A 27,898-nucleotide genomic window follows, 5' to 3' on the forward strand; every position below is an offset into this window, starting at 1 on the left:
AGCGCGCATACTTTCCTTATGATCTGACTAAACATGAGAGCTACGCGTCTATGCTTCGGCGCCAATGGGCGGCGCGGCATGGTCCTCAATGGGGTAGATGCGGCGCGGAATGCTGCCCGCCCATGGAAGGTATGAGTTGCCCATAAAGTCCGTGTCGATTTGAGCAGCACACGCACGTCCCTCTTGAATACCCCATACAATCAGCGACTGGCCGCGACGGCAGTCGCCCGCTGTGTAGACACGCTCGACATTGGTGCGGTACGGATGGCGCCCTTGTTGGTTATCTGCAAGAATGTTGCTGCGCGCATCCTGGTCGAGGCCGAGCGAGGTAATTGCGGCATTCTCCGGCCCAAGGAATCCAAGCGCAAGGAAGCACAGGTCGCAAGGGAAGCGCCGCTCCGAGCCCGGCACCTTGCTCATCTGCCACTTGCCACTCGCGTCGAGCTCCCAGGCAACACGGATCGTGTTCAGCGCGACCAACTTGCCACTCTCGTCGCGCTCAAAGTCGGTGGTAGAAATGCAGTACTCGCGCGGGTCCTCGCCCCAGCGAGCCGCGACCTCTGCATGGCCATAGTCGGTGCGGAAAACACGCGGCCACTGTGGCCAGGGGTTGTTCGGCGCGCGCTGGTCGGGGGGCTGGGGAAGCAGCTCAAAGTTGGTCACAGAAGCAGCGCCGTGGCGCACAGCCGTGCCGATGCAGTCATTGCCCGTGTCGCCGCCGCCAATGACAATCACATGCTTGCCTTTTGCGTTCAGAAACGTGCCCTCGGCAAGCTGGTGGGCGAGCAGGCTCTGGGTGTTGGAGGTGAGGTACTCCATGGCAAAGTGCACGCCGTCGCCGTCGCGCCCGGGAATATTGAGGTTGCGCGGCCAGGTTGCACCCGTGGCAAACACAACCGCGTCGTTTTGTGCGTGCAAATCCGCAGCGTCCACGTCGCGGCCGACTTCGGTGGAGGTGATAAACTGGACGCCTTCGGCCGCCATGAGGCCGAGGCGGCGGTCGACAACGTGCTTGTCGAGCTTCATGTTGGGGATGCCGTACATGAGCAAGCCGCCGGCGCGGTCCGCACGCTCGTACACCGTCACTGCATGACCCGCACGGTTGAGCTGATCGGCGCACGCAAGTCCCGCCGGACCAGAGCCAATCACGGCCACCGTCTTGCCGGTGCGGCGCTCGGGCACGCGCGGAACCATCCAGCCCTCTTCCCACGCCTTGTCAATGATGGCGCACTCGATGGATTTGATTCCCACGGGGTTCTCAATGATGCCGAGGACACAAGCGCCTTCGCACGGCGCTGGGCACACGCGCCCGGTAAATTCGGGAAAGTTGTTGGTCATCAAGAGGCGGTTGAGTGCGTCGCGCCACATGCCTTTAAAGACGAGGTCGTTCCACTTGGGAATAATGTTGGAAATGGGGCACCCATTGTCCGACTGGCAAAACGGCACGCCGCAGTCCATGCAGCGCGCGGTTTGGACCTTGAGCTCGGGCTCGGTGAGCCGCTTGGAGAGTTCCTTGAAGTCTTTTACGCGCGCGCCCGTGTTGCGGTACGACTCGGTGCGGCGCTTGTACTTCATAAAGCCACGCATCTTGTCGAGCTTGCCCGTGCGCGCCTTGGCGAGGTCCTCGTCCATCATTGCGTCCTCCATGTCCGTGACCAAAGGCTCGTGGGCGCGGGCGTGGTCTGCAGCATCCTTGGCGTGCTGTGTGCCGTCTTCGGAGGTGCTGATGTCGACTTGGCTGCCGCGGCGCGAGAGCGTGCCGAGCAAGTCGACGTGGCTGCGCGACTTCTTCTCCTCTGCGGCCTTGGCGGCCTGCTGCTCGAGCACATGCTTGTAGTCTGTCGGCATCACACGCACAAAGCGTGGCAAAAGGTGGTGGAACTCGTTCAGCACGCGGTCGGCCACCGCCGAGTTTGTGTAGTGGCGATGGTCCTCGAGCATGTTGCGCAGCTCGGCAATTTCGTGGGGATCGCGGACACCGCTCAGCTCGACCATCTCCATGTTGCACTTACTCGCAAAGTCGCGGTTCATGTCGAGCACGTAGGCAATGCCGCCGCTCATGCCCGCGGCAAAGTTGCGGCCCGTACTGCCCAACACCACCACACGGCCGCCCGTCATGTACTCACAGCCATGGTCGCCCAGGCCTTCGACAACGGCGTAGGCCCCAGAGTTGCGCACGCAAAAGCGCTCGGCGGCAATGCCGGAAAAGTAGGCGTGGCCGCGCGTCGCGCCGTACAAGCACGTATTGCCCACAATCACATTTTCCTCTGCCTTGAAAGGCGACACCTTGGGGGGATAAACAATGATGCGCCCGCCGCTGAGCCCTTTGCCAACATAGTCGTTCGCGTCGCCTTCGAGCTCGAGTGTAATGCCCGGCGCGAGGAACGCACCGCACGACTGCCCCGCGCTGCCTTTGGCATTGATGTGGATGGTATCGCGCGGAAGGCCTTCTTCGCCAAAGAGCTTCGATACTTTGTACGACAGTGTGGTGCCCAGCGCACGGTCCGTGTTCACCACGTTGCACTCGATCGAGACAGGGAGGCCGTCGTGAAGCGCTGGCTCGGCCTCGTCGATAAACTTGTTGTCGAGGCGGATGTAGAGGCGGTGGTCTTGCTGGCGCACCTTGTACGTGGCAGCGCCGGGGCGCATCTCATGCGCTGGCTTGAGCACCGCACTCAAGTCAATGTTGGACGTCTTGGGCGTGCGCAGCTTGTCGTCTACATACAGCAGGTCCGAGCGGCCTACCATCTCGTTGACGGTACGCATACCGAGCTTGGCCATAATCGCACGCATCTCTTCGGCGAGGTAGTAGAAGAAGTTGATGACGTGCTCGGGCTGCCCGGCAAACTTTTCGCGCAAGACGGGGTCCTGCGTGGCAATGCCGACAGGACAGGTATTCAAATGGCACTTGCGCATCATAATGCAGCCCATGGCAATGAGCGGCGCGGTGGAAAAGCCCCACTCTTCCGCGCCGAGAAGACATGCCACGGCAATGTCGCGTCCAGTGCGCAGCTGGCCGTCGGTTTGCACAGTGACCCGGCCGCGCAAGTCGTTCAACACAAGCGTTTGGTGGGTCTCGGCAAGACCCAGTTCCCAGGGCAGGCCGGCGTGCTTGATGCCGGTCCAGCGCGACGCGCCGGTGCCGCCGTCGTGGCCCGCAATCAAAATGTGGTCCGCCTTTGCTTTGGCGACGCCTGCGGCAATCACCCCGACGCCCACTTCAGACACGAGCTTGACACTGACGCGGGAGCGCGGATTGGAGCACTTGAGGTCGTAAATCAGCTGCTTAAGGTCTTCAATCGAGTAGATGTCGTGGTGGGGCGGGGGACTAATGAGGCCGACACCCGCAGTGCTGTGACGCGTGCGTGCAATCGACTCCGACACCTTGTGGCCAGGAAGCTCGCCGCCCTCGCCGGGCTTGGCGCCTTGGGCCAGCTTGATCTGGAGCTCGTCCGAGTCGGAGAGGTAGTAGGACGTGACGCCAAAGCGTCCCGAGGCAATCTGCTTGATCTTGGAGCGCAGCGAGTCGCCATTGGGGAGTGGAATAGAGCGCTCGGGGTCTTCGCCACCTTCGCCCGTGTTCGACTTGCCCCCGAGGCGGTTCATGGCAATGGCAAGCGCCGAGTGCGCCTCCATGCTGATGGAGCCGTACGACATGGCACCGGTGCAAAAGCGCTGCGCAATTTCAGTCCAGGGCTCGACCTGGTCGATGGGAATCGCGCGCGTCTTGTCGTACGCAAAGTCAAAAAGGCCACGCAGTGTCGTCTTCTTGATCACGTCGTGGGAGGCTTTGGAGTACGCGTCCCATGCGTTTTGGTTCTTTTGGCGCGTCGCTTCCTGCAGCGTGGCGATGCAGTTGGGGTCGTTGACGTGCGCTTCGCCACCGTCGCGCCAGTGAAACTCGCCGCTTTCGGGGAGTCCTTCAAACTTGAGCGTGGCACGCTTGGGGTACGCTCGCTCGTGGAGCTCGAGGGCATCGTCGGCGAGTGTGGTAAAGGTGCTGCCTTGAATCCGCGAAGCGGTGCCAGCAAAGCAGCGGTCAATCACGGCGCTGTCGAGGCCAAGCGCCTCAAAGATCTGCGCGCCTTTGTACGACTGGAGGGTAGAGATGCCCATCTTGGACATGACCTTGAGGATTCCGCCATCGACAGCGTGGCGCCAGTTGGTTGTGAGCTCCTCGGCAGTGAGGTCTTTCTTGCAGAGGCCTTCGCGCCCGACCTTCATCACCGCTTCCTGCGCGAGCCACGGGCAAATGGCATCGGCGCCGTAGCCGAGCAGGACGCAAACGTGGTGTACTTCGCGCGCTTCGCCCGTCTCGACGACAAGAGCGATGCGTCCGCGCCTCTTGTTGCGGATCAAGTGGTGGTGGACGCAGCCGCAGGCGACCAGCGAGCTGATCGGGACGCGGTCAGGGCCGACGGCACGGTCAGACAGGACAACAATCTTGATTCCTTGCTCGATGGCTTCTGACACCTCAGTCGAGATGCGATCGAGCGTTTTCTCATACCCTTGCGCACCTTGGCTGTAAGGATAGGTAATGTCGATCGTCACGGCGTTCCAGCCACGCTGAACTTGGTGCATGTTCTTCAGTGCCTCGACATCCTCAAGACTCAGCACGGGGCTCGGCAGGTGGATGCGGTTGCACTGCTTTTGGTCCAGCTCGAGGAGGTTGCCCTCGGGGCCGATATAGTCTTCCAGCGACATGACCACCGCTTCGCGGATAGGGTCAATGGGGGGATTCGTGACTTGCGCAAAGAGCTCGCGGAAGTAGTCGTACACGGGGCGCGTGTTTTCGGAAATGCACGCAAGGGGCCCGTCGTTGCCCATGGAGCCAAGCGCTTCTTTAGCGTCAGAGACCATGGGAAGCATCAACATGTTGATCTGGTCCACCGAGTAGCCAAACGCACACAGCTTGGGGTCTGTACTGAGCCGCTCGTCATCCAGTTGCGGCGTGATGGGCACGAGCTCCTTGACGTGCTTGGTGATCTGCGGCAAGCTCAGCAGATTGTGCTCGATCCACGCGGCAAAGTCGGCAATGTGTGAGGTGGTAGCCTTGAGCTCGCGGTCGTCAACAATGCGGCCTTCTTGGGTATCGACAAGGAGCATACGGCCGGGGCGGAGGCGGCCTTTGGCGGTGATAGTCTCGGGGGGGATAGACAGGGTGCCCACTTCCGATGCACAGATCATAATATCGTCACTGGTGGTGATCCAGCGGCAAGGACGCAGACCGTTGCGGTCGAGGTTGGCACCGCAGTAGCGGCCGTCGCAAAAGGTAAAGAGCGCAGGGCCGTCCCAGGGCTCCATAAGGCTCCCAGCCCACTGATAAAACGCGAGCTTGGCAGGGTCCATGTTCTTCTCGTTGCCTTGCCAAGCTTCGGGCACCATCAGCATCACCGCCTGTGGCAAAGTCAGTACCTTGTTCACCATCAGCAGCTCCAGCACATTATCAAACGCCGCAGAGTCGGAACCGCCCTCTTCAATGATCGGGAAGAGGTGGCGCAAGTCGTCACCAAAGGTGTTGGATTTCAAGTTGCCTTCGCGCGCGCGCATCCAATTCTTGTTGCCGCGGATCGTGTTGATCTCACCATTGTGAGCGGCCCAGCGCAAGGGCTGTGCACGGTCCCACGAAGGGAAGGTATTCGTGGAGAAGCGCGAGTGGACAAGGGCAAAGTGGGCGCTGTAATGCGAATTGTTCAGGTCGTAAAAGTAATTGTACACTTGTACAGGGCTCAACTGGCCTTTGTATACAATGTTGGACGGGGACAGGGAACAGATATAAAACCAGTTGGCAAGACCGATCGAGTGCGTCGCATGCTTGCGCAGCACATAGAGCTGGCGACCAAACGCGTCTTCGTCAAAAGCGCCGTTACGCTCGCACTGGCGCGAGTTCCAACCGTAATGCTCGCCGGAAACGACAAAGGGCTGCATGATCAACGGCTCCCGGCTGCCAGACGCAGGACCCAAAATGCTGCTGTCTACAGGCACAACACGCCAGCCAAGCACACGCAGCTTGTGTTGCTGGGCAATGGCCTCAAACGAAGCGAGGTGCTCCGCACGTGCTTCCGCGTCTTTGGAGAGAAACACGTTTCCACAGGCGTATTGGCCGAGAGGGGGGAGAACAAAATCGAGGTCGCTGCGCACCTCGCGCCGCAAAAATGCGTCCGGCATGCCGGTCATTACGCCAGCACCGTCGCCATCGCGCGCGTCGGCGCCAGTGGCACCACGATGGGTCATGTGGCAGAGCAGGAAGCGCGCGTCAGACACGATCTTGTGGTCGGTCTTCCCTTTGATGTGGCACATAAAACCGACGCCACACGCGTCTTTTTCATATTCGGGGTCGTACAGGCCTTGGGGAGCGGGAAGGGAGCCAGCCCACGACGATTTATCGCGACGCACCTCTTCATAACCGCTGTCCTGGAGTGCCGCAGCGGACTCGTACTCCTTCACAAAACGTTCGTCCTTCAAGTCCGGCTGGTTGAAGCATTCAGTGGTATTGCTTGGCATAGCACTGCGCTTACACGTTCGGTTCGAGCTGAGTATTAGATACAGTAACTTTGTAAGCGCTCAAATGCTGCGTTTGCAGCGACACGAAAAAAAACGCGGGGTACTTTCGTACAGAACAAAGCTTTCTTTCGTGTGTCGAGACGCCGAGCGTACAAAAGAGTGGCACAGGCTGCAAGGCTCTTTTTCAAGGCGCTTTATCTCGCGGGGTGCCGCTCCGGCTGGGGCCGGCAGACCAAAAAAAATGGATCGGCCAAGAAAATAACGCCAATCACATTGTTCTATTTACCAAGTGAGCCGCTGCTTCGTCATCCAAAAAGATAAGCCATGCGTCACGGACGCATCACGTGGCAGTTAGCGAGCGGCGCCACTTGCGCTTTGGCACTCAGCATGGCGAGCCTCGCAGACGAGCTGCTGGCAGAGGTAGAGGAGGATGTAGGTGTAGACGCTGGCACACACGTCTCTCAAAATACGGAAGGAGTGCCTGTATACCATGAGACGGACAATACGGCGCGTGACGTTGCAGACGACCCAATGCACGATGCTTCGATGCTCCCTGCGCACGGTGCATCGCGGCCGCCCGATGCGCTTGATCAGGCAACCCTGGACAGCATGGATTTCGGTGTAGATGCCGTGGATAGCGCACGGTCCGTATCGAAGCTTTACGGACATGATACCCTTACCGAACTCGTACACGTACGTTCTCAATGATGCTCACGACAGACCGTAGAGGTGTCCATGGCGCAACCGCCGCCATCCGCAATGGAGGCATCGCCAGAATACCCCTTGATCGTGCGTGCAAACAACATGGCGGTCGAGTTGGACAACGAGGTGCTTATCCTGCACAGATTCATCCGCGAACGCTACGCGCCGCGATTCCCAGAGCTCGAGACACTTGTGCTCAACCCCTGGGAATTCATCCAGGCTGTGCGTGCGCTTGGAAATGACAAGGAACTGCGCGGCGCGAATGTCGAAGGGATTTTACCGCACGGAACGGTCGTGGTGATCAGCATGTCTGCCTCCAACACCACCGGCCGCCCGCTGCCTGTGCAGGAATGGGAAAAGGTGCAAGAGGCGTCCGAGATGGCGCTGTCACTTGAGGCTATGCGCCGCAAAGTATCCGAGTATGTCGAGTCGCGCATGACGCTCTTGGCGCCAAATCTTTCCGCGCTTGTCGGTACGCGCGTCGCGACAAAACTGGTCGGGGTTGCGGGCGGCTTGGCGGGCCTTGCCAAGATTCCCTCGTGCAATGTCCACCTTATTGGCGCGTCGAAAAAGCAGCACACGGGGCTCAATACGAATCACGGCGCCTCTACGCGGTTCTCTGGGTTCTTGGCACAGGCAGCGCAAGTCGAAAACACTCCGGAAGACTATCGCATGCAGGCTTTGCGCATGCTCGCCGCAAAGGCCTCGCTCGCAGCGCGCATGGACGCTAGCGGTGCTTCGCACGCGCGCACAGGTAGCTACGGCGCCTCCCTTCGCGCCGAGGTGGAGCGCAAGATTGAAAAACTGCTCGAGCCCCCACCGGCGAAGCTGATCAAAGCGCTCCCTGTGCCGAGCGAGGGCGGACGCAAACAGCGGCGCGGCGGTCGTCGCGCGCGCAAGTTTCGCGAGATGCATGGACTTACGGAGCTGCGCAAGATGCAGAACCGCGTCGAGTTTGGGAAAGAAGAGGAGGAAGCCGGTGCCTTTGACGCGACGGTTGGCCTCGGCATGATCAATACCAAAGCAAGTGGAAAAATTCGCGCTACCACGGCGAATGCGTCCTCCAAGGCAAGGATGTCAAAGGCAAACAAGACGCGCCTGGCTGCGATGAACCGCCCGTCCTTGTCGTTGCTTGGCCAGGGAACACCATCCACGTCGGGGACTGCTTCGTCGCTCTCATTTACCCCAGTACAAGGGATCGAGCTGGTCGATCCCTCACGCCAGAAAAAGGTTGATGAAGCCAACGCAAAATGGTTTAGCGAGGGGCAATTCTCGCTCGTGCCGGGTACGACGGGCAGCGCCATTCCCGGGCTCGGCACAAAAGACGCCAAGCCGATGGCGCCTCCTGCACCTCGGCCTACATAGTGAAAATGTTTGCAATCTGCCCGTGCTATCGTAGTCATTGTTGCTGGTCCGCAACGCGGCGATGGATCATCGAGCTACGGCCAGGGCCGACGCCGATCCATTCAATCGGGACGCCGAGGAAGTCTTCGATAAACTCGACGTACTGGCGGCACTTCTCGGGCAGCTGGCTGTACTCGGTGGCCTCCGAGATGGAGCCCTCCCAGCCAGCAAACGTTTTGTACTGCACCTCGACTTTAGCCAGCATGTTCAGGTCCGCAGGAAAACTGGCAAGCTCTTTACCTTGGTAGATGTAGCTAGTCGCAACCTTGATCTCGGAAACACCGTCGAGAACATCGAGCTTGGTCAGGTTCAAACACGTGTATCCGTTAATCAGGCACGAGTAGCGCATCATGACCAGGTCGAGCCAGCCGCAACGGCGCCTGCGGCCAGTGGTGGTGCCGTACTCGGCACCGACTTCCTGTAGGTGCTGCATCACACCGTCGTTCAGCTCCGTAGGGAACGGACCGGCGCCGACACGCGAGGTGTACGCTTTGACCACACCAATCACCGTGCCGATGCACTGCGGTGGGATACCGAGACCCGTGCAAACACCACCAATGCCAGTCGACGAGGAGGTTACAAAGGGATAGGTGCCATAATCCAGATCGAGCATGAGCGCATTTGCGCCCTCGACCAAGACACGACGGTCGGAGGCGAGCATCGAGTGAATGAACGTGACACCGTCGACGACAAACGGACGGAGGCGCTCGGCAAAAGCGCGGTACCTTGCAATCTCGCCTTCCGTGTCGTATTCAAAGTTGCCATAGCGCTTGAAGCGGCCCTCGACCAGCTTGCGGAACTTGGCCGCAAAAGTGTCAAAGTCGTACAAGTGGTGCACACGAAGACCGGAACGCGATGCCTTGGAAGAGTAAGCTGGGCCAATACCCTTCTTAGTAGTACCAATGCTGCTACCACCGAGCTCGACTTCCTTGAGCCCGTCTACAACTTGGTGGAAGTCGAAGACGAGGTGTGCACGGTCAGAGACAAAGAGACGATTGTCGCATTTGAGACCTATAGTCAGTAATCCGGCGTACGCATACCTTTCTTCTCCAGTGTATCGAGCTCGCTAAAAAAGGAAGGGATGTGGACCACGACACCGTTGCCGATGAACCCTACGCAGCGGGGATTCACCAGGCCGGAAGGAAGCAAGTGAAAAGCAAACTTAGTCTTCACGTTGTCGGGGCCCACATTAGCGACAATTGTGTGTCCGGCATTGTTACCGCCGGCACAACGGGCACAGATATCCATCTCTGCTGCAAGGATATCCGTGAGTTTTCCTGCGGTCAGCCCAGCGTGCATGCACGACGTACCTTTGCCCTCATCGCCCCATTGCGACCCGAGAACAACAGACACCTGCCCTTGTTTAGACAGGTTTGGTTTCGGCAAAGACGCCATTGTCGGCTAATGTACCGAACGAGCTCACTGACGCGGCAAGAAAGTTACGGACTCTTGCGAAGAAGAAGTACGGAGCGAATCGCCTAGCGTTCATGTTCGCCCGTTTCTACTCGCACCTAATTGGCCCATTCGTTCGTTGACTCAGCCAGCCGCCCACGAGCAGGATCTATGCAGCAAAGCGAAAGCGTACGGTGATCGCAGCGCCAAAGCTTGCGGTGTGTTATCATTGTGTTAAGCTACAATAGGACATAGAGAAAGGTAATGCATGCAGGTTGCTCCTGTTATGCAAACCACAATCTGCGAACCAGCTCAACAATACCTGTACTGTGTAAGAAATGCTCGCGTGGACACACGTACCAATGTCGTCTGAGGATGGCGAAAGTTCAAAAAGAAGGAGGTCATGTCAGTAATGCTCTCAGCGTGTGCAGGCGACGTAGAATTGAAGCCTCTCGTCGCCAAAAAAAAAATGAAAAATACGTACTCGTGTTGAACTCTGTTGCTAGTCAGTCGCCGTTCCATCATCACAAATACGTACCGTATAGACCGTAGCCAGTGAGAAGCGTAAAGCCACGGAGGATCCAAGAAATTGCAGGGCCAGCCTTGGGGAACTTGCGCTTCTCCACATAATCGGTGAAGACGTTGTCAAAGCCAATGTGCGAGTGCAAAAGAAGAACCGCAGAAAGAATACCGTCGACAGCACCAGACATACCGTGCTTCACGCAAGCGACAGAAATGAGTGGAATAAGCGAGACAGACAGCAGGCGCTCAAATGCCCAATGGTAAGAACCGTGAGAGGGGTCGGGCTTGGGGTATTCAACGGAGTCGTTAACAGTGCCCTTGATGTAAGCTGGTGCATCGTCAGTATCCCTATTCTCTCTGAACGTCTAAACACGTACATCCGCTTTCGGGGTAGATCATCTCGCCACCGATGGAGCGCGGCTTGGTCATTTTCATCGCGACAGGGCGGCCTAGCATTGTGAGATTGGGAGGGTGGGCATACCTGCATGAAAACTGCGGAGACCAACAGCAAACGACGCCCGGCCGTATGCCAAGCTAGAGAACTGCTTGTTCATCCCAACAAGTTTAAGCATCGACATTTTACAAGGGATAATGCCGGAGGAGGTTGAGCAAGTTTAGTGCCGCAGCGTTGAGCAATCCCTATTGGATTTCAACGCACTGTGATTGGCTACTTTCGCAACACGTTGGTATTATACCTGCTAGGAAAAAAAAGGCATTGCCGACTCCGGCAATTTCCGAGTGTCGGTCAGCGGAAGTGTGGTTTGGCGAGCAGGGAAAGTGGCCTGGCGCGGCGCGCTGCGATCAAGCCATGGAGTTACGTTTCAAGTAACAATGCACAACGGCACGTCGTGGTGTAGCATATATAGGATGATTATATGCCATGCTGGGGCGATGGGGCGCGCACATGCACCGACAAGCCCAAAAGCAACGAGCTTGCACAAGTCCATACGCGTGCATCTTCACAGACCACGGATGTAGTACAATTCATATTGCATTCCATCTACACAAGCACCGTACCGCGTCTGCGTGGGTATATGGCGGCATATCTTGTTCGTGTCTTGCGACCAAACAACTTACTCTGTCTCAAGCGGCTGGTCTTGCGGCTCATCCTGGAAAAGGAAATTGCAGTAGCAGCATACGTAAAAGAAAATCATTTTGTTTAAATCGCGTTTGCTCTGATCCTGGAATACGACCGACTCTGAATTGCCGCAGCTCGGGCACGACATATCGTGCGTGCGCCAAAGCGTAGGATCTGTCATAAGCTCTTCCACAACGCCTGGTTGCTCCTAGTTGGGTAAGCGCTTGCACGATTATATCATGCACGTACCTTTGAGGTGTTCTTCAAATCATTCTTGAAAACCAACGGCTGCGACGCCTCAGTGCGGTAGTCGCAGTTGCGACAGACATACGTTAAGACATGGTTCGTACGGTCAGCCTTACTGGTCAGTACATGCTCACGAATGGCCTCCATGGCCAATCAACGTACCTCTGGGTATAGAAGATTGTTACTAGAATCCAAAAAAAGCAGAGCATTCCGCGGTTAGCCACCCGTACTACTTTATCTTAAATACACATACCACTCGGCGCAAAAATTGAGGGAAGCCATATCGATTCAAATACAGTAGGACGCGATCTAACGTCTTCGCTACGCCTTACGAGTGATAATGAGACGAGTCGCATGCGACCAACGACACCCGTTGACTCACGTGATCTATTCATGACTGCCTTACTACGAGGACTAGCGGAAGCGGTGCACCTCCTCGCGCTCGCGACCACGGATAAAGTCAGGCTCGGTCCCCTCCACGCTGCATGTTAGCATAAATGAATTTGTACGCACAAGACGTTGCAATAGAGATCGTCCATAGAGGGTTCTTCGCTTTCCTTGGCAGTCTCCACCGCTTTGTCGACAAACTCTTTTGCCGCTTTGTCGACCTTCTTCAGCTCATTTTCATCCATGACACCCCATTCCAAAATCTGCGTCTTAAGTCCTTGGATCGGGTCAGAAGAGCTGCGCATTTTCTGGATCTCCTCACGCGTGCGGTATGTAGTGCCGGGGTCAGACAAAGAGTGGCCACCGTAGCGGTATGTCACCAGTTCCATAAGCAGGGGGCCCTTTCCAGACAATGTGTAGTTACGAGCAAAGCTAGTACCCTGCATCACGGAAAGCACATCCATCGCATTCACTTGGATACCAGGGATTTGGTCACCGCGCTTGTAGAATTCCGTGTTCATGGAGCTGCGCTCGGCGCTTGTACCCATACCGTATTTGTTGTTCTCGCAGACAAACACACAAGGAAGGTTCCACAGCTTGGCCATGTTGAACGCCTCAAAGACTTGTCCCTGGTTCGATGCGCCATCGCCATAGAGCGTGAATGTCGCATGGCCCGTTTTTTTGTACTTTTGCGCAAACGCAAGACCGGCACCAAGCGGGACTTGGGCACCCACAATACCGTTACCGCCGAAAAAGTTGGGCGTGTATACGTGCATGGAGCCGCCCTTGCCTTTGGACATACCGTCGCGGCGGCCTGTTGCGTCAGTTTTGTGTGACTGGGAACGTACCCATCAGCTCCGCAAGCAAGGAGGAAATCGTGCCGCCACGCTGCACCGCAAATGTGTGGCAGCGATACGCGGTGATCAGGTTGTCATCGGGCTTGATCACAGCCTCTATACCGACCGCGACAGCTTCCTGTTTTTAGATCAGTATGCCGTAAAGGTACGCACCTGGCCAATTGACAAGTGGCAAAAGCCGCGGATCTGCTTGTGTTTGTATGCTTGGTCGGCAGACACTTCCATACGGCGCATCTTGACCATCTCGGAGTACAGATGGATGAGCTCATCCTTGGACACGTTGAGCTGGTGCAAGGGAGGATCGATTTTGTACGCATGGAAAGATTCAGGGGTCAGCTCAAGTGTAAACTTCTCCGATCCATCTTTTGGTATGGGTCCTTTCGGCTTCGCGCCGTCGGCAACAAGGTTCAGGCTGCGCGTAGCGCCCAAAGCCAACTTAGCGGGAGTCCTATGGGAGCACTGTGCGTGTAAGCGATCTACCGATCCAGCGAAGAGGGCTGGATCATGGTTACGTACAGAGAGAAAAGCACCCATTGCGCGAGTTGGAGCACCGAGTAAAGCTAGCCTGTGCATGTCGAAAAAAAACAGGAAGAACCAGCGGTTCGTAGCAATGGCCAAGATGGATTGGAGTCCCCGTGCTAGGGCGTAAATCCCACACACCTCCACATTAGCGGCTTCGGCGCCGGGGGTGCGCTTGGTCCAAGTGGGCAATGAATGCCTTTTCGCAGCACACAATACACGATCCATAGTTTGTACATGCACCCACAAAGCTCTGTGACGTGAAGCAAGGCTGAATTCCTTTTGTTTTTTGTAGGAAACGACGACCACGCCCCTATCGACACCCACTCGACACACTACACATGCTTTGCCCAATGCATGCGAATCGTGCGAGTCGGGGAATTGCGCCAAAATTATATTTTGGCTTCATTTTCTACCACGAAAAAATACTGCACGATGGCTGTCGACCCCACGTCTGTTGGCCTTCCCGATGACCATTGGCGTCCTACGTACGAGGACATTCATATTCTAATCAAAAACATTTCAGAAAAAATTCGTGGCGAATTCAAGCCGGACTTGATGGTGGCCATTGGCGGCGGAGGCTTTTTCCCAGCTCGTGTCCTCCGCACCTTTTTGAAGAAGCAAGATGAGAAAAATCCGGAGCAGTTGCGCAACGTGCCCATCCAGGCGGTTGGCCTGAGCCTGTACGAAGAGGTCGCTGGTATTTCGGAGGAGATGATTGGCAAAGAGGTAATCCGCACACAGTGGCTTGACTCTCGCAGCAAGTCCACACCCAACAGCGACTTGAAGGATGCGGGGGGCCTCCTGGGAAAGAATGTATTGATTGTCGTGCGTACCTTTTGCAGCTAACAGCAGGACGAAGTCGATGATTCGCGCACTACCTTGCACTATGCATACAATGAACTACTGAAGGACGTGCGGAGCACGATCGCGGAACTGTCTCCAGAAGAACGCGCAAACCTCCCCCCGACGCGCTTCGCCATCTTTGTGGTGCACAATAAACTCGGCCCGAAGCGTGCAGAGCTCCCTGTTCTCACGTCGCCCGCAGACGACAAAATCGAGGACGGCGTCAGCAAAGGCGTATATTACTATGCAGCAGAGACAATGCCCCCTGTATGGATCGATTTCCCTTGGGAACAAATCGATATTGCAGAGCACAACCGCCTTGCCGCGCTCGCTCGTCAGCACGGCCTCAGCGCGCCGCGACGGCGCGGAGCTTAGTAAGCCACTCACGGCAACGTGATTACCAAGCGCAACCTTTACCCCACGCACTCGCCATGGGTCTATCTGCGAGCCCCCTAGATCTCAACCAGCAGCTGGCATTCTACGGTGCGTACCATACGAACCCCGTGAATGTCGGCATTCATGTAGTCTGTGTGCCCCTTATTTGGATGTCCGCGCTCTCCCTCGTCCTGTCGTCTGGACTGAGCTTGCCAAGCATCGCACATGCGCTTCCCGCGCCGCTCGGTGCGCCGCTGCTCGAGTTCAGCGCGTGGCTTGCCGAGACACTTCCGCCAGCGGTGTATGAGCAAGTCAATCCTGCATCTGTAGCCTCTGTGATGTATTGGATCTACTACGCCGTGCTTGACCTTGGCACGGCCCTGCTCATCTCGCCCCTGTGGACCCTGTACTATTACGCGAGCTGGGCACTGATTGAGTACGAGCCGCGCGGCGCCGCCATTGCGCTTTCCATTTTTATCGCGAGCTGGGTTGCGCAGTTTTACGGGCACGGTGTCCACGAGGGCCGTGCGCCAGCACTGCTGGATAATTTGCTCGGCGCGGTGGTACTTGCGCCGCTCTTTGTGTGTTTCGAAGTCCTCTTCCCTCTCGGGTACCGCCCAAAGCTGCAAAAGTGGCTCAAGAACGAGACGGGCAAGAAGGTAGCAGCATTCCGCACCGAACGTGCACGGGATTTGCGCGCAAAGTGAGTATGTATACATTATGTCTGGTCGTCGGCTACGTAGAGTTCCGTTATGTTATCCCATTCATGCAGAATATGCGGCGGATCGAATAACACGGGCGCATAATTCTCTTGGGAAAACGACAGGAGCGCAAGCGCCATGGCGCCGCCGCGCACAATGCCCGTGCGCAGCGGCAACAGCGTGAGCGAAAAAGGGAGCTCGCCGGAGGTGCCACTGTCGTCGGTATGCGTCGTGAGCGGCGGCAACTGAGTAGAAGTATGTCCAAGCAGCGCCGTGGCATCCCAGGCACGCTCCTCGCGCTGCACAAGCACTAAGGAGAATGTGCGCGTGGGCGCGTGTGCGGCTACATCAGACACTGTCAGTCGGTACGAAAGCGCAATCGCTTGGTTCACAAACGCAGGCGGAGGCGCTTGGGCCATGTACAGCGTGCACACGAGCGCCGGCGCATCCTTGTCCCCGCACACGCACACACGCGGAGCGTGCACCGAGCGCATGATGGGCCCGACGCGCAAACGCCCAGGATCCGCGCCAGGCACGCGCCACGACAGCATAATGTGCCCGAGCGGCTCCGAGACGTGGCCGGCCGGCGATGCGTCTTCGGGTGCGCCTGCCAGCGCGGCGCGCCGGGCATGCGACACAAGCTGCGGCTGGCGTGGGATGAGGGAGAATATGTACTGCCAGACATCTTTGGGCTGCATATGCTGTGCGGCGCTGCTCGTACCTGCGTCCGCCTCGATCAATTCCCAGTCCCACGTCTCGCCCGCAGGCCGCGTATCCAACCCAATGCGCTCTACAATCACGGGCTTTTGCGATACATTGTGCAGCTGGACTTGGATCGCAGTACGTTCGCGGACGTGTATATCGTGATGCAGTTGCTGTGCAACACTCGTCGCTGTATGCGTCGTGCAGCGCACAGCAATCGGCGGCGGCTGCACGGGAAACTTGTACATTTTCGAGATCCAATGCGCCTTCTCGGCCGCTGGCGCGCCTGGAATATCGCTGCACACACGGCACAAGAGTGCATGCAGCTGCAGCACACGCAATTCATGGTGCACGACGAGCGTGATTTGCGCGCGCGGCGCAAGGACACACGGCGCATCGTTTTCGGGCCATTGCGCGAGGCGGCACACTTGCGGTGCAACAGTGACCTGCTCTGCATCCGGGCCTCCGATATGCATATCGACGTGCACTTCCACGCCTTCTAGCTGCGAGTCGGACTCGTTGCATATACAGACAAGTGCACGGAACGTCTCGCCGACGCAGACTGTGCCGAAGGAGGAGGGCAGCGTTAGCTGGTCCGTATACATCGTATCGCGCAAAGTTTTCTGTACGTCATCGTGCTGTCCGGCATACGTAAACGGTGCGTCGCTGCCTCGCGCGTAGCTGTCTTTGACCGCATCCCATTGTGCTGCAGGAAACGGCGCTACGGCCGATGCGGGGCCAAGGTCGAAGCAAGACTCACCTTGCGTCTCAAACATGGGAACAGGCAATGTCCCAAGACTCGGCGTCGACATGCGCATCACCTTCACCGACAATGGCGGCACGTATGCGGGGCCATCCATGTTGGCGTCGGCACGAAGCGCTGGACGAGCGTTGTGGAGGTCGCTGTGCACGTTCGCGATGACGGACGAGCTTGTGCGGCGCTGCGCTACAACACTGAGCGATTCAGCGCAGGAGTTGGACGCATTATTTGACTCGCTTGAAAATGCACTCACTGCAAGCTCTGAGCAGCCACTGTCTGTGCAAGCAGCAGCCGATGTGGCGATCGCGCTTTCGCGGTTTGTGCCTTGTACGCGCCTCGATCAAGACGCGCCTGCACTGCAGGATGTGTTGACAGGGATGACGGAATGCGTACCGGGTCGTACAGAGACACGCGCTACCTTACTACTCGCGCAGCTGCCCGCACGTACAGCGGAAAAGAGCAGCGTGGTCGAGCAAATCTTGTCTGTCTACATCCGCCCGATATTCGCGTCCGCTGCACAGCTTGGGCGTGTAGATACGGAATCCGGTCGCGCAGGCATGGCTGCACGAAATTCCACGTCGAGTCACCTATGGCACAAGCAGGAACCAACGCCGCCATGGGCCAAGCGCGAGAACATTGGGGGGCATACCTCGTTGGGCGCGCAAAACGTGCTTGCATGGTGTGCATCAAGTCTCGTCACGGTTTCCGACACGTCGCGTTGGGAATCACTTTGGTTTTTGCTGGTGCCTCCCATCATGGTACTTCTCGACGCGCCCGGCGCCGAGGCGAAGCTCTATGGCGCGAGCATTGTGTCGCGACTGGTCCCCCAAAGCACCTCTACACACATTCCTGTTTCCTTGTTACAGCGAACAGGGCTTGCGCAGCTATTCCAGGAAGCACTGGAACGTGCATTGCACCATATCACGGACAGCGTCCACGGCGCCATGCTTTTAAATGCCATTTTGTACGCGCGACACGGCTTGCTTCGCCTCTTTTATCACGGCGACGTTGGCAGCACCGAGGATGCATTCCTTGCGTATGCGCACCTCCTCTCGGAAGGTGTGCTTACGCCGCTTGCATACTGTGCACCGGCATCTGCATCGACCCAGGCGCTCGTGCCAGAGACAACGGGCGCGACACTGGGCTCGGCTCGGCTGCAGCAGGCAATTGCAGGCGTTGCTACGTACTGGAGCGTGCAACTGAGCAAGGAGATTGGCACGCCCATGCTGGGATTCTGGAACGCCTGGATGGATTGGTGCGCTCAATGGCTGGACGCAAGCTTCGCCGCCGTGTCCACGCCATTTCCCACGCGTGCTCCGCAACGCAGCATACACAGTGTAGTGAGTGAGGTGGAAGGAGCACTCCAAAACGAACCTCGGCCCTACGCCACCGCGCCGCAGGATGCATGGGAGAGTGCGGGGCTTGTGCTGGTCGCGTGCATTGCGAACAGCGTCGAAGCGACAATGTGCTTTGTGCGTCTCGCACAGGATGCTACTGCTGAGCTCGATTCTGTGTCTACTCTGCAAATTCCTGCACAGCCGCCAGGTGTAGAGAGGTGGGGTGTGCACCTCCTCACTGCGTCTTGCAAGTGTTTCCTACGCCTCCAAACGATTCATGTTTCGGAATTAGATGCACGGGTGGGGCAACGGAGCCGCACGTTGATGGATGATTTGCACACACTATGTACACTACTGCGCAAATCTGATGCTTCAGTTGACAAGGTATGTCGGCCCGTTTCTCACGTCAGGCAAGCGCGGCGCTCCGCGCCATGGACCCTGCTCGCTTGGCGCCACTGTTCACGTGATCAAAAGCCGGGCCTCGTAGCGCAGTACCTGTATACCCTAGTAAGCAAACCATGGCGCCAGACGCAATGTCGGACCACGCGACGCAGCCACGCGGGCGAGGGCGTGGCCGTGGACGAGGAAGAGGGCGTGGCAACTTAAATCGCGGCCAATCGCACACACCGAGCGAGGTCGCTGAGGCCAAACTGCCACACGACACGGCGCATGCACCTTCGGACGCTATCGAAACAGCCGCCGACGATGCAGAAGTGTGTTTTATTTGTGCGGAGCGGATTCAGCTTTACTCTGTGCCACCATGCAATCACCGGGTTTGTCATATCTGCTCGATGCGACTCCGCGCACTGTGGAAACGCCGCGATTGCACGTTCTGCAAGTCTGAAGCCGTCAACGTGATTTTCTCTCCTCACGCAACACGGCCATACGGCGACTATACCCCCGACATGATACCCCACCTCGACGAAAAGCTTGCCATTTACTTTGAGCGCCAGCGCGACTATGAAGATACCATTGCGTTGCTGCACTTTAACTGCCCCAACGAGCGCTGCGAACGTATGAGCACGGGCTGGGCTGATCTCAAAGCGCATGCCAAACGGGACCACTCGCGTCTTTTGTGTGATCTGTGCGTGCAGCACAAGAAGATTTTTTCGCACGAGCACGTTTTGTACACCGCGTCGTCACTCCAGAACCATTTGGCCGACGAGCACCGCTACTGCGAATACTGCAAGCAACACTTTTACAGCGACGACGAGCTGTATGTGCACATGCGCGATCGTCACGAACAGTGCCATATTTGCAAGGCACGCAGCGACGAGGAGCGCTACCGGTATTACAAGGATTACCGCATGCTTGAGCAGCACTTTCAAAATGCGCACTACGTATGCTCCGATTCACGCTGCCTGGAGCAAAAATTTGTCGTATTTGAGAACGAAATGGAGCTGCAGGTCCATCAGGTCCAGGAGCATGGCAAGACGCTTTCGAGTCGCGAGCGCCGCGACGCATTGCGTGTAGATACAAGTTACCTGCTTCAGGATGCTCAGCCCAGCAATCCACGCAGACGCAGGGGTAAAGGACGTGCAGATGGAGTCAGTATTGCCGAGTCCCGTGGGCAAGACTCCTCGCGCCGCGCTCAGTTTGGCCATTCGCTCACTGAAGCAGACAGCGACGCGGAGCAGGAAACGGAACAATACTGGTCGACGATCTTGACTGTCCTGAATGGTTCGCAGATGAAGCTTGCAGCCACGCGCAGTGCATTGCAGTCGTACCGCGCTTCAGAAAACAGTGTTAATGATTTGCTGAACACGACAACGAGCCTTACAGGTGACGCACACGGCTCTTTTGATCTCGGGTCCACAGACCTGATCATCCAGAGTATGGCCGAGATTGTACACAATGCGGAAAAAAAGAAGGAGCTACTCGATACTTGGGCCGCGTGCAAGGCACGGCAATCCAGCCATTCTACACAGGGCCAGGCGCGTGCATCGCACACCTCTGTCCGTCAGCTCAAGAGCGCGTCGGCGGGAAATAATCGCGTATGGGAGAATGTTGCGCGCGCAGCGTCGAACGCGCCGAGCGTGCGGAGCCATACGCACTTTCCTACGCTGGGCCAGCACACACCGATTGCGCCTACACGCGCTGCCACAAACGTACCAGGATCTCGAGCGTATTCTGCGAATGTGGCGCGCAAAGCACAGACTTCGCACGGCGCGACACCATGGGCAAATCGCTCTCAAGTTACAAACAATCCAGCTCAGGCATTTCCACCACTTGGCGGCGCAGGCGCCAAGCCAGCGATACCAAAACCTGTGTCTGTACCGGGGAAGAGCAGAGGAAGCAATGTGTCGTTGGGCACGAACCAGTTCCCCAGCTTACCGTCTAGTTCGCGACAGGCAGAACTACGTGCAGAGAAGCGCGAGCTGCTCGGAAAGCCACCTACGGCCCCGCAACCATCGACATGGGGCGCAGATCAAGCAGCGTCGACAATGAGCGACGACGGATTTCCTTCGCTGAGGAGCATGCAAGCTTCACTTCCAGCTCCCGAGCCGCTTCAGCAAGGAGTTTCTGATGGCGCACGTCGGCGACGTCGCAAAGGTATCCTGCTTTCATCGGTTGGGTCCATGCATCATATGTAATAGGTATGTAGTGTACAGTACAGAAGGTGCAGTGCGACTACTCTTCGTGCACACGCTGCTCCTCCTCGTCAAACTTGGTCGGCGCAGGCACTCCCGCTTGCGTCATAATCTCGGAGAGTTTGCCCCATAACTCAGCAATCGACTCGAATCCATGGCCCACCGCGGCATGTTCCTCGAGCTTTCTGTTGGTCGCATTGATCGAGCCGATAAACCCCTCCATACTCTGAGGTAAGTCACTATGCCACGCACATTCGTGATATCCGCCAAAATCCGTGCCCGCTCGCGCTCAAAAAAAGAGCTCTGTGGCGCCGTCTCCTGTTTGTCAGGCCACTGCATAGCACCTACGCTCTGTGCCGCCATGGCTAAAGACAAGCGACGCGGCGCGTGTGGATTTCGATATCACGTGACTATGAGCGTGCGTCGCGGCGCTGAAAGAGCTAGGGTGAGTGGAAAGTGTACGTACGCGATTGCGAAACTCGGAAGGATTATCGCTCGCTCGTACGCGCCCTTCGACCGCAGCGGGAGCCTGTGGGATCGATGCGATGGGCGCGTTGCGCACCTTTTCAAGCGTAATTAGCCGGCGGCCCCAACGGCCGAAATCTTGCAAGCTGTGCGCGATGAGCACAAAGTGAGGATGCTTGGGTATCGTAGTTTCTGCGTTATCTTCGTTCATAGTAGGAAGCCAGAAAACAAGCCGTCCTCCGGGTGTGAGCAACGCGGAGGAATACTCGAGAAGGTCGTGGACCAGCTCGGAGAGATGGTACGGTTTTGTGGGGGGGAGGTAGTCTGGTAATACATGTGCGGGCGTCCCGTCCGCCATAATAAACGGTTCATCGCGTTGCTGCGTAATATCGCGCTTTCCCAGGCGTTTCGCACCCGCGCGCACACCATACGGCGGATCTGTGACAATTGCATCAAATATGCCGCCGCCGCCTGCACGGAATGGCAAGCGCCATGGCGACTGCGTGATGTCAAATACTGCGCCATCCACAATCCTACCGCGGATACCATACTGCTCGGCAGCAAGCGCGAGCCCTGTGCAATCTTCGTTGCGTCCACGGAGCATCCTTCCGTCGATATCACTGCCGAATGACATTGCACCTAGCATCGAGCATGCATAAAGCATTGATCCAGTACCTGCGAACGGATCATAGATGAGTTTTGCGGGGCCAACCTGTGCCATGTTGGCCATAATCACGCTCATCTCGCTTTCCATACTCGTATTGCCAATATACTTGCGCTTTTTCAAACTGAGCTGGTCAATAAGATCGCGCGCGGGCAGCGCACCCGACCGGTCCTTGATCTTGCGGCCGAGAAAAAGCTCGACCAAGCGTGGGTCTGTATCTCCTATGGCCTCTTTGGGTCCTTTTTGCGTCGTGCCAAGCGGCACGCGCGCATATTCTTCAAGTACACCCCAAGTGATGTCTGAGCCCTTCATGCGAATCTCTCCTTCGAACTTCATGTAAGAAAAGGAGTTGATCAAATCAAGGCGCCGCGCGTTGGAAATCGCAGCGTTGAATCCCTGCATAAGCGCTTTCCATGTATAGGTAGCAGGAAGCCATTTTTCGTAACATTTCGCGGCCTTGTTTCGGGAATGCAGCTCTCCGTACGTATCTGCACATGCCCAAAGCTCCCATCCTGCGCGCAGGCACGAGCACCGGCGCATCAATGCTTGGACAGCCCCGTCGTTCGGCAGTCTGCACAGCATGAACGGACGGCGTGCGTCGTGTGCACTCGCAGCGCCCATTCCTGGGCGTGCTGGAGTAGGAAGAAATTCGTACGGAATGCTCAAGTAGCTGGCACACGCGTCGAACTCGGGCACGCGGAATTCAATGTTCGACTGGGCAAAGTGCAGGATGTACACTGTACCTTGTTGCATGACGGCGCAAAGAAAAAAATTGTGGAGGTGGCCGTGCGACTTCCATGTTGCGTTGCTTTGCACGCGCCGGGCGCAGTGCACAGCGTACGAACGTGCCCTACTTGCGCGCCAAACACACGCTTGCTTTAAAGCAGCTGCTTCGATTACAAGACATGGTGCATCGTGTCTCTCATACGAACGCGGCCCAAGGAAAGAAATCGATTTTGATGCAGTACCCCGACCTAGTGCCGCTTTTATCGCGGCTTTATTTGTCCAGTGCGCGATTCCACGTATCGTCGTCATCATTGCGCAAGTATATGGCTGCAGAAAAACAGCAGCCTCCTAAGATACCCACACCGAGCACGCTCGAGCCTTTGCTGGATGCACTGGCAGCGCGAGATGTAAGCGGGCACAGCGCAAGAGACGTCGTCTTTGCGTTTCTTGCAGAGCATGGTATCCTACAATACAATGCATGCGAGACGGGTAAAAATACGGATACAGAGCCTACCGTGCTCGAAATATTTTACCGGTGCCTTGATAGGAACCTCAAGGCAGGCTTCTCGCACCATTCTATCCGCGATATTCTGCCCAGCCCAAGTACCATGTCGCGTGCGGATGCATTCCTGCACGAGCTGGAAACAACAGGAAGAATCACTTCGCCCATGCCCATCGCCCTTGCGCACAGTGCCAAAAACTCGTTGCTTCCCCCGGTAGACAAGCATTGGTTTGCAAGCCGTAAACTGGACGGCATACGATGCCTGGTCATTGTCACGATGGCGATGGAAAAATCGCCACACGTCGTGAAGATACACACGCTCTCACGCTCGGGACGGCCATTTTACTCAGTGGATCCGCTATGTACGCAGCTGCGTACCGATTTGGAGACGTATCCTGACCTGGCTTCGTTTTGGATGGGGTCCAAGCCTAAGAAAACCATGCACCTGGTTTTCGACGGCGAGCTGTGTGCTTTAGCGTCGCAAGCAGGTGACGAGACGCATGCGGTGTTTTTGGAAGATTTTCCACGTACCGTCTCGGCGGTGCGGCGCAGAAAATCCAGCGATACCACACCGATTCTACTTTACCCATTTGATTGCGTATTGCTCGACACGTTTCTCTATTGGGAAAAGCACTACGCTGCTGAAACCGGACCGCTGTTTTCGCAGCGCAGTTGCGTGCTGAATAATTTTGTCTCGTGGTGCGTTGCGAACCATCCACAGACCATGCTCCGCCCTTTGGAGCAGCGGCGCGTACATAGCTACAAAGACGTGGCCGATATGAGGAGCCATGCGACAGAGCAGCGTTGGGAAGGCCTGATGCTACGCAAAGACACGCGGTACGAAGGACGTCGTACCCACGCGATGATCAAAGTGCGGGATACGCAGGAAGCCGAATACATTGTCCAGGATATTGAGCTTGCACCGATGCGCCTTTCTTTACATGGCATATATGCAGAACATTTGGCGCTGTCGAGTGCGTATAATGTGATTCTTACATACAGATGTCGTGGTGGTCCATCAAGGCGCGCGCGTCTCTATTGGTTCTGGCTTCTCAGCAGAGGAGCGCGTACGCTTTGCTAAGGAACCTGGCGCAATTTTAGGCAAAGCCATCACTGTCACATACTTTCGCGAGTCTGAGACGCTCGCAAAATCCGAGGACGGCACGAAACGATTGCGGTTCCCTGTCGTCAAGGCTGTGTACGACAGCGCAGAGCGGACAACATGATTAGTTCAAGTCGCCGCCCATCCACGCAAACGCGAGGAATGCAATGCCGTATGGGGAAGTGAGCCTGTTCACCATGTACCCAATCGGTACACGGATACGGGACCACCAATGCTTGGAGGGCTTTGACCCTGCAAATTTGCTCCCCAACGTCCCGGGCTTCGGCTGCATACTGTCAAGCAACGATTTCCGATGCGGTTTTTGCGCAGGAGGCCCTGCGCCCCATGGCCGCGGCGCGGTGGAGCGGCAAAGCTCGGGATGCGTAAATGGACGGACCAAGTAGGTATCCACCATCAACGAAATTGTGAAGTTAGGAGCATTGCGCGGCTTGGTAATTTGCGCATACTGTAGCAGTTTCGCGAACGTAGACTGCGAGAACATGTGCAGCCACACACGGAATCGTGCTTGCATTGCTTGGAATTTGCGCGACATGCGCGCAAAGTTCCCTGGTGGCTGCTGCAGCGGCAGCGGCAGCGAACGGCGTGGCTTGCGGCGAGGTATATGCAATACGTGCGCGCGACTCAAACGGCGCCGCTGAGTGCGAACGAACCGTAGTGCATGTACGTTGGAAATGCGCGGGACTAATCCGACGGTGCGCACTGGCCGAATATTGTACAGCGACGTCGCTTGGCGCAGCGGCGCAGCGTGTACCGTCTTGAGTCGCACGTTGTGCACACGCCCCCGCTGGGGCATGTATAAACGATGCGCCAGCACCATCCGGACGTATTCTACAGGGCGACTCACTAATTCATAAAGCAATGCCCCAATAGCGCCGCCACAGACGAGAATCATGGCGGCAGTGACGCGGCCATACACAGTGCGACTTGCGTTGAAGCTAAAGTCCATGCGGTGCTTGTCGTGGTGCTCGTGCAGCTCCTCTGTCGAGTCCATGTTGCGCTTCCAAAGCCGGTAGACTGTATTGTCGACCGACTGCGACGCGGAAAAGGCGATCCGTCGGGCCCACTCGAACGAGATGAAAAAGCACGAGAAGCCGGCAGAGTCGCGAAGAAGGGAGAGGACCATGCCTATTCCACCCGCGCGCCGGGGAATCATGCGCATTTGGTTCGGCACATGCCGAAAACCAGTCGCGGCCTTGGGCTCCTGCGCCGTGATGGGGCGAGTCAAGTCGCGAGCCAAGCGATTGTGCAAGCTCCGCGGCAAGAAAGGCAGGATCGCAGCCTCGAGAATGGAGCGCCAAGTGCGCAGCGGTCTTCGGATAAAGATGGGGATCGTAGCCGCGCTGGACACATCTTTTACAACGAGCCGCTGGAATACGACGCGGACGTTATCGAGCGGCGCGGAAATGATGCATTGTGCCGCGCCAGCGACGGCGCCCGCGACAGCGACGACCCACGTTGGCGTAAACGTGCCTGGCTCGGAGAAGGCATCGTCCCCGCTGTGCCGTTTGAACAAGAAATCCTCGGTCAAGGTATACGTCTGGAAAAGGGTAAGCCCAATCGCCATGTTTGCCAGCATCGGGGGAACAATCAGGGACAAGAGCATCGCTGGTTTTTCCTGGCGGATTAAGCGCCGCAGATACGGTATCCCGAGCTTCTTCCCTTCTCTTTGCGCCATGAACTCCATCAGCGTCAAGGAGGAAAACTGCGTGGGGCGAAAGAGGCGGATGGGGCGCTGGAACATGAACGACAGCGAGCTAATAACTGTGCGCACAAATGCACCGACCACCGATTCACGACGAACGGCGCTCGGAGCACGCAGCGTACCTAGCTGGTGACCATCATTGTCTATAATACCCAAGTCATTAAAGTTGTCGGCAGGGAGAATAAAGAGCACATGGCGCAGCGCCTCGTCTTCCTGGGTTGGCATCGAGCGCGCCCAGTGGAGGTACAAAGGAAGTGGAGGTTGCTACAGGACGCTAGGGATCACTTCCAGCTGGTAGAAACGAGACGCGCAAGTGTTTGCAGTGCATGGTACTTGACATTCCCATCCGCATGGTCGATAAGAGACATGATGACCTGCTTTGCGCCCGCCTTGTCCAAATGACGCCGCGCGCCGTCGAAATAGTGAATAAACTTGCCCATGTCGGAGCACGCGACGGCCAGCGTCTCCTCGTCGGTATGCGCGCCAGGCTTGAGCAGCGACACGAGCTGCCGCAAAACCTTATCGTCGTTCTCCACCAGCTTCTCTGCATTCTCTTTCCAAAAATCGTCCAGCGCGTGCACGGGGTTGTCGAAAGATAGTTTCCCAGAGTACAGCTCGGAGCAGTATTGGTCGTAGGAGCTCATCTGTGCGAGCCGGTTGTCGAGCGTGCGCATAACGTGCTCCAGCTCGGCCTCCATCTCTTTATCTGCATACTTGCGTCCTTCTAATGTCTCGCACAGCACAAGGGTCTTGGCACCTAGTAACCGCGTCGCATTCGCCTTGGGCTCGGCCGCGAGCATATTCGACCAAATTCCGATCACAAGGCGTACAATCTTTTGCTTGAGCGCCGTTTCGGCGGCATACACGAGCACGGGCGCAATTGAAAAATGTGTTTCGAGCTTACTTGCCGCGTCCTTGTCAAAGGAAAGGATCCAGAGGCATAAGAGTGTAAGGTACTGCTCCTGCGGCTTGCCAGCCACGGGGGCGTCCCTCGCACTGCTCTGCGTACGCGCGTGCGCAGTAGTGCGGACAATGGTGATCAGGTGAGATACGAGGTTGAATGTGTCCTGGTTGGGATGCTCATACGCATCCTCCGACATGTGCCACACGAGGCGCCGAAACTTGTCGACTCGCAGCGCGTCGGCGAGGATGGTCAAGACAATCAGCGTCGCATTACCTTCCGACTCATCGGCAGTACTGCCGTCTCTTCCGATGGCGGCGCCAAACACCTTGTAAATATACCGCACAAGCGCCTCCAGCGCACCTTTTGGCGCCTGTGCAGACGCGTCTCCTTGGAACGTGGCGAATATCGCCAAAAGCTGCGCACCTTTGAGGTTCACGTATGCATTGTCCACATCGAGCAGCTTCACCGTCGATTGGAACGGCTGGTCATAAGTTGCATCCTCCTCGTCTGCAGGGGCAAAGAACCAGCCGAGCTTGTCGGGCGCGGCCTGAGCGAGGTCATTGCTCAGCAGCAGGACCTGCTGAAGGGTATCAGCACGGTTCAGTCGATTCAAAAGCCTCATATATAGCGCAGCATATGCGGCGCCCTTCTCCAATACGGTCTGCATCTTGTGCTCGCGTCCCGCTTGCTCGGCATCGCGCAGCATTTGCAGCTCCTCGTTGCTGATCAGGTCTGCGCGCTGGTAGCCTTCCCACGCTGTCTGCCGATCACGCAGCCTGTCTGCCGTGGAATCCAGCCAGTCATTCTCCAGCGGCAGCAGCGGCGAAAGCGGCACACCTGCGGCCACTGCTTCCTTTGCCTGCTTCGCCGGCATCGTCGTCACTGGGCG

The 27,898-nt window shown here is 57.1% G+C and overlaps 12 protein-coding genes across 12 annotated transcripts; 4 read left to right on the forward strand and 8 right to left on the reverse strand.

The window, feature by feature from the left end:
* Window positions 1-48: 48 nt before the first annotated feature.
* Window positions 49-6,504, reverse strand: GLT1 (alanine dehydrogenase; the record flags this gene model as incomplete). The annotated part of the gene is made up of 1 exon (XM_056205528.1): window positions 49-6,504. The coding sequence occupies one exon, from the start codon at window positions 6,502-6,504 to the stop codon at window positions 49-51; it is 6,456 nt and encodes a 2,151-aa protein (XP_056061503.1).
* Window positions 6,505-6,891: 387 nt separating this feature from the next.
* Window positions 6,892-8,571, forward strand: PRP31 (U4/U6-U5 snRNP complex subunit prp31; the record flags this gene model as incomplete). Its single annotated transcript, XM_056205529.1, has 2 exons — window positions 6,892-7,197; window positions 7,225-8,571. The coding sequence occupies 2 exons, from the start codon at window positions 6,892-6,894 to the stop codon at window positions 8,569-8,571; spliced, it is 1,653 nt and encodes a 550-aa protein (XP_056061504.1).
* Window positions 8,572-8,605: 34 nt separating this feature from the next.
* ADE12 (adenylosuccinate synthase) lies at window positions 8,606-10,980 on the reverse strand (the record flags this gene model as incomplete). Its single annotated transcript, XM_056205530.1, has 7 exons — window positions 8,606-9,621; window positions 9,651-9,887; window positions 9,921-10,011; window positions 10,363-10,451; window positions 10,487-10,498; window positions 10,541-10,852; window positions 10,902-10,980. 7 exons carry the CDS (start codon window positions 10,978-10,980, stop codon window positions 8,606-8,608), a joined length of 1,836 nt encoding a protein of 611 aa, XP_056061505.1.
* A 1,356-nt stretch (window positions 10,981-12,336) lies between these two features.
* PDA1 (pyruvate dehydrogenase (acetyl-transferring)) lies at window positions 12,337-13,087 on the reverse strand (the record flags this gene model as incomplete). Its single annotated transcript, XM_056205531.1, has 2 exons — window positions 12,337-13,049; window positions 13,084-13,087. 2 exons carry the CDS (start codon window positions 13,085-13,087, stop codon window positions 12,337-12,339), a joined length of 717 nt encoding a protein of 238 aa, XP_056061506.1.
* Window positions 13,088-14,046: 959 nt separating this feature from the next.
* MVES1_000676 (uncharacterized protein) lies at window positions 14,047-14,832 on the forward strand (the record flags this gene model as incomplete). The annotated part of the gene is made up of 2 exons (XM_056205532.1): window positions 14,047-14,439; window positions 14,467-14,832. The coding sequence occupies 2 exons, from the start codon at window positions 14,047-14,049 to the stop codon at window positions 14,830-14,832; spliced, it is 759 nt and encodes a 252-aa protein (XP_056061507.1).
* A 56-nt stretch (window positions 14,833-14,888) lies between these two features.
* Window positions 14,889-15,539, forward strand: MVES1_000677 (uncharacterized protein; the record flags this gene model as incomplete). Its single annotated transcript, XM_056205533.1, has 2 exons — window positions 14,889-14,892; window positions 14,914-15,539. The coding sequence occupies 2 exons, from the start codon at window positions 14,889-14,891 to the stop codon at window positions 15,537-15,539; spliced, it is 630 nt and encodes a 209-aa protein (XP_056061508.1).
* Window positions 15,540-15,550: 11 nt separating this feature from the next.
* MVES1_000678 (uncharacterized protein) lies at window positions 15,551-17,095 on the reverse strand (the record flags this gene model as incomplete). Its single annotated transcript, XM_056205534.1, has 1 exon — window positions 15,551-17,095. The coding sequence occupies one exon, from the start codon at window positions 17,093-17,095 to the stop codon at window positions 15,551-15,553; it is 1,545 nt and encodes a 514-aa protein (XP_056061509.1).
* Window positions 17,096-18,850: 1,755 nt separating this feature from the next.
* Window positions 18,851-20,926, forward strand: MVES1_000679 (RING-type E3 ubiquitin transferase; the record flags this gene model as incomplete). Its single annotated transcript, XM_056205535.1, has 1 exon — window positions 18,851-20,926. The coding sequence occupies one exon, from the start codon at window positions 18,851-18,853 to the stop codon at window positions 20,924-20,926; it is 2,076 nt and encodes a 691-aa protein (XP_056061510.1).
* A 37-nt stretch (window positions 20,927-20,963) lies between these two features.
* On the reverse strand, window positions 20,964-21,177 carry MVES1_000680 (uncharacterized protein; the record flags this gene model as incomplete). Its single annotated transcript, XM_056205536.1, has 2 exons — window positions 20,964-21,149; window positions 21,172-21,177. 2 exons carry the CDS (start codon window positions 21,175-21,177, stop codon window positions 20,964-20,966), a joined length of 192 nt encoding a protein of 63 aa, XP_056061511.1.
* Window positions 21,178-21,333: 156 nt separating this feature from the next.
* On the reverse strand, window positions 21,334-22,805 carry MVES1_000681 (tRNA (guanine(10)-N(2))-methyltransferase; the record flags this gene model as incomplete). Its single annotated transcript, XM_056205537.1, has 2 exons — window positions 21,334-21,363; window positions 21,390-22,805. The coding sequence occupies 2 exons, from the start codon at window positions 22,803-22,805 to the stop codon at window positions 21,334-21,336; spliced, it is 1,446 nt and encodes a 481-aa protein (XP_056061512.1).
* A 1,701-nt stretch (window positions 22,806-24,506) lies between these two features.
* MVES1_000682 (uncharacterized protein) lies at window positions 24,507-26,330 on the reverse strand (the record flags this gene model as incomplete). The annotated part of the gene is made up of 1 exon (XM_056205538.1): window positions 24,507-26,330. One exon carries the CDS (start codon window positions 26,328-26,330, stop codon window positions 24,507-24,509), a length of 1,824 nt encoding a protein of 607 aa, XP_056061513.1.
* A 56-nt stretch (window positions 26,331-26,386) lies between these two features.
* VMA13 (H(+)-transporting V1 sector ATPase subunit H) lies at window positions 26,387-27,883 on the reverse strand (the record flags this gene model as incomplete). The annotated part of the gene is made up of 1 exon (XM_056205539.1): window positions 26,387-27,883. One exon carries the CDS (start codon window positions 27,881-27,883, stop codon window positions 26,387-26,389), a length of 1,497 nt encoding a protein of 498 aa, XP_056061514.1.
* Between the last annotated feature and the right edge of the window lie 15 nt (window positions 27,884-27,898).

This window comes from Malassezia vespertilionis, chromosome 1 (assembly GCF_029542925.1).
Source record: "Malassezia vespertilionis chromosome 1, complete sequence".
NCBI classification, from domain to species: Eukaryota; Fungi; Basidiomycota; class Malasseziomycetes; order Malasseziales; family Malasseziaceae; genus Malassezia; species Malassezia vespertilionis.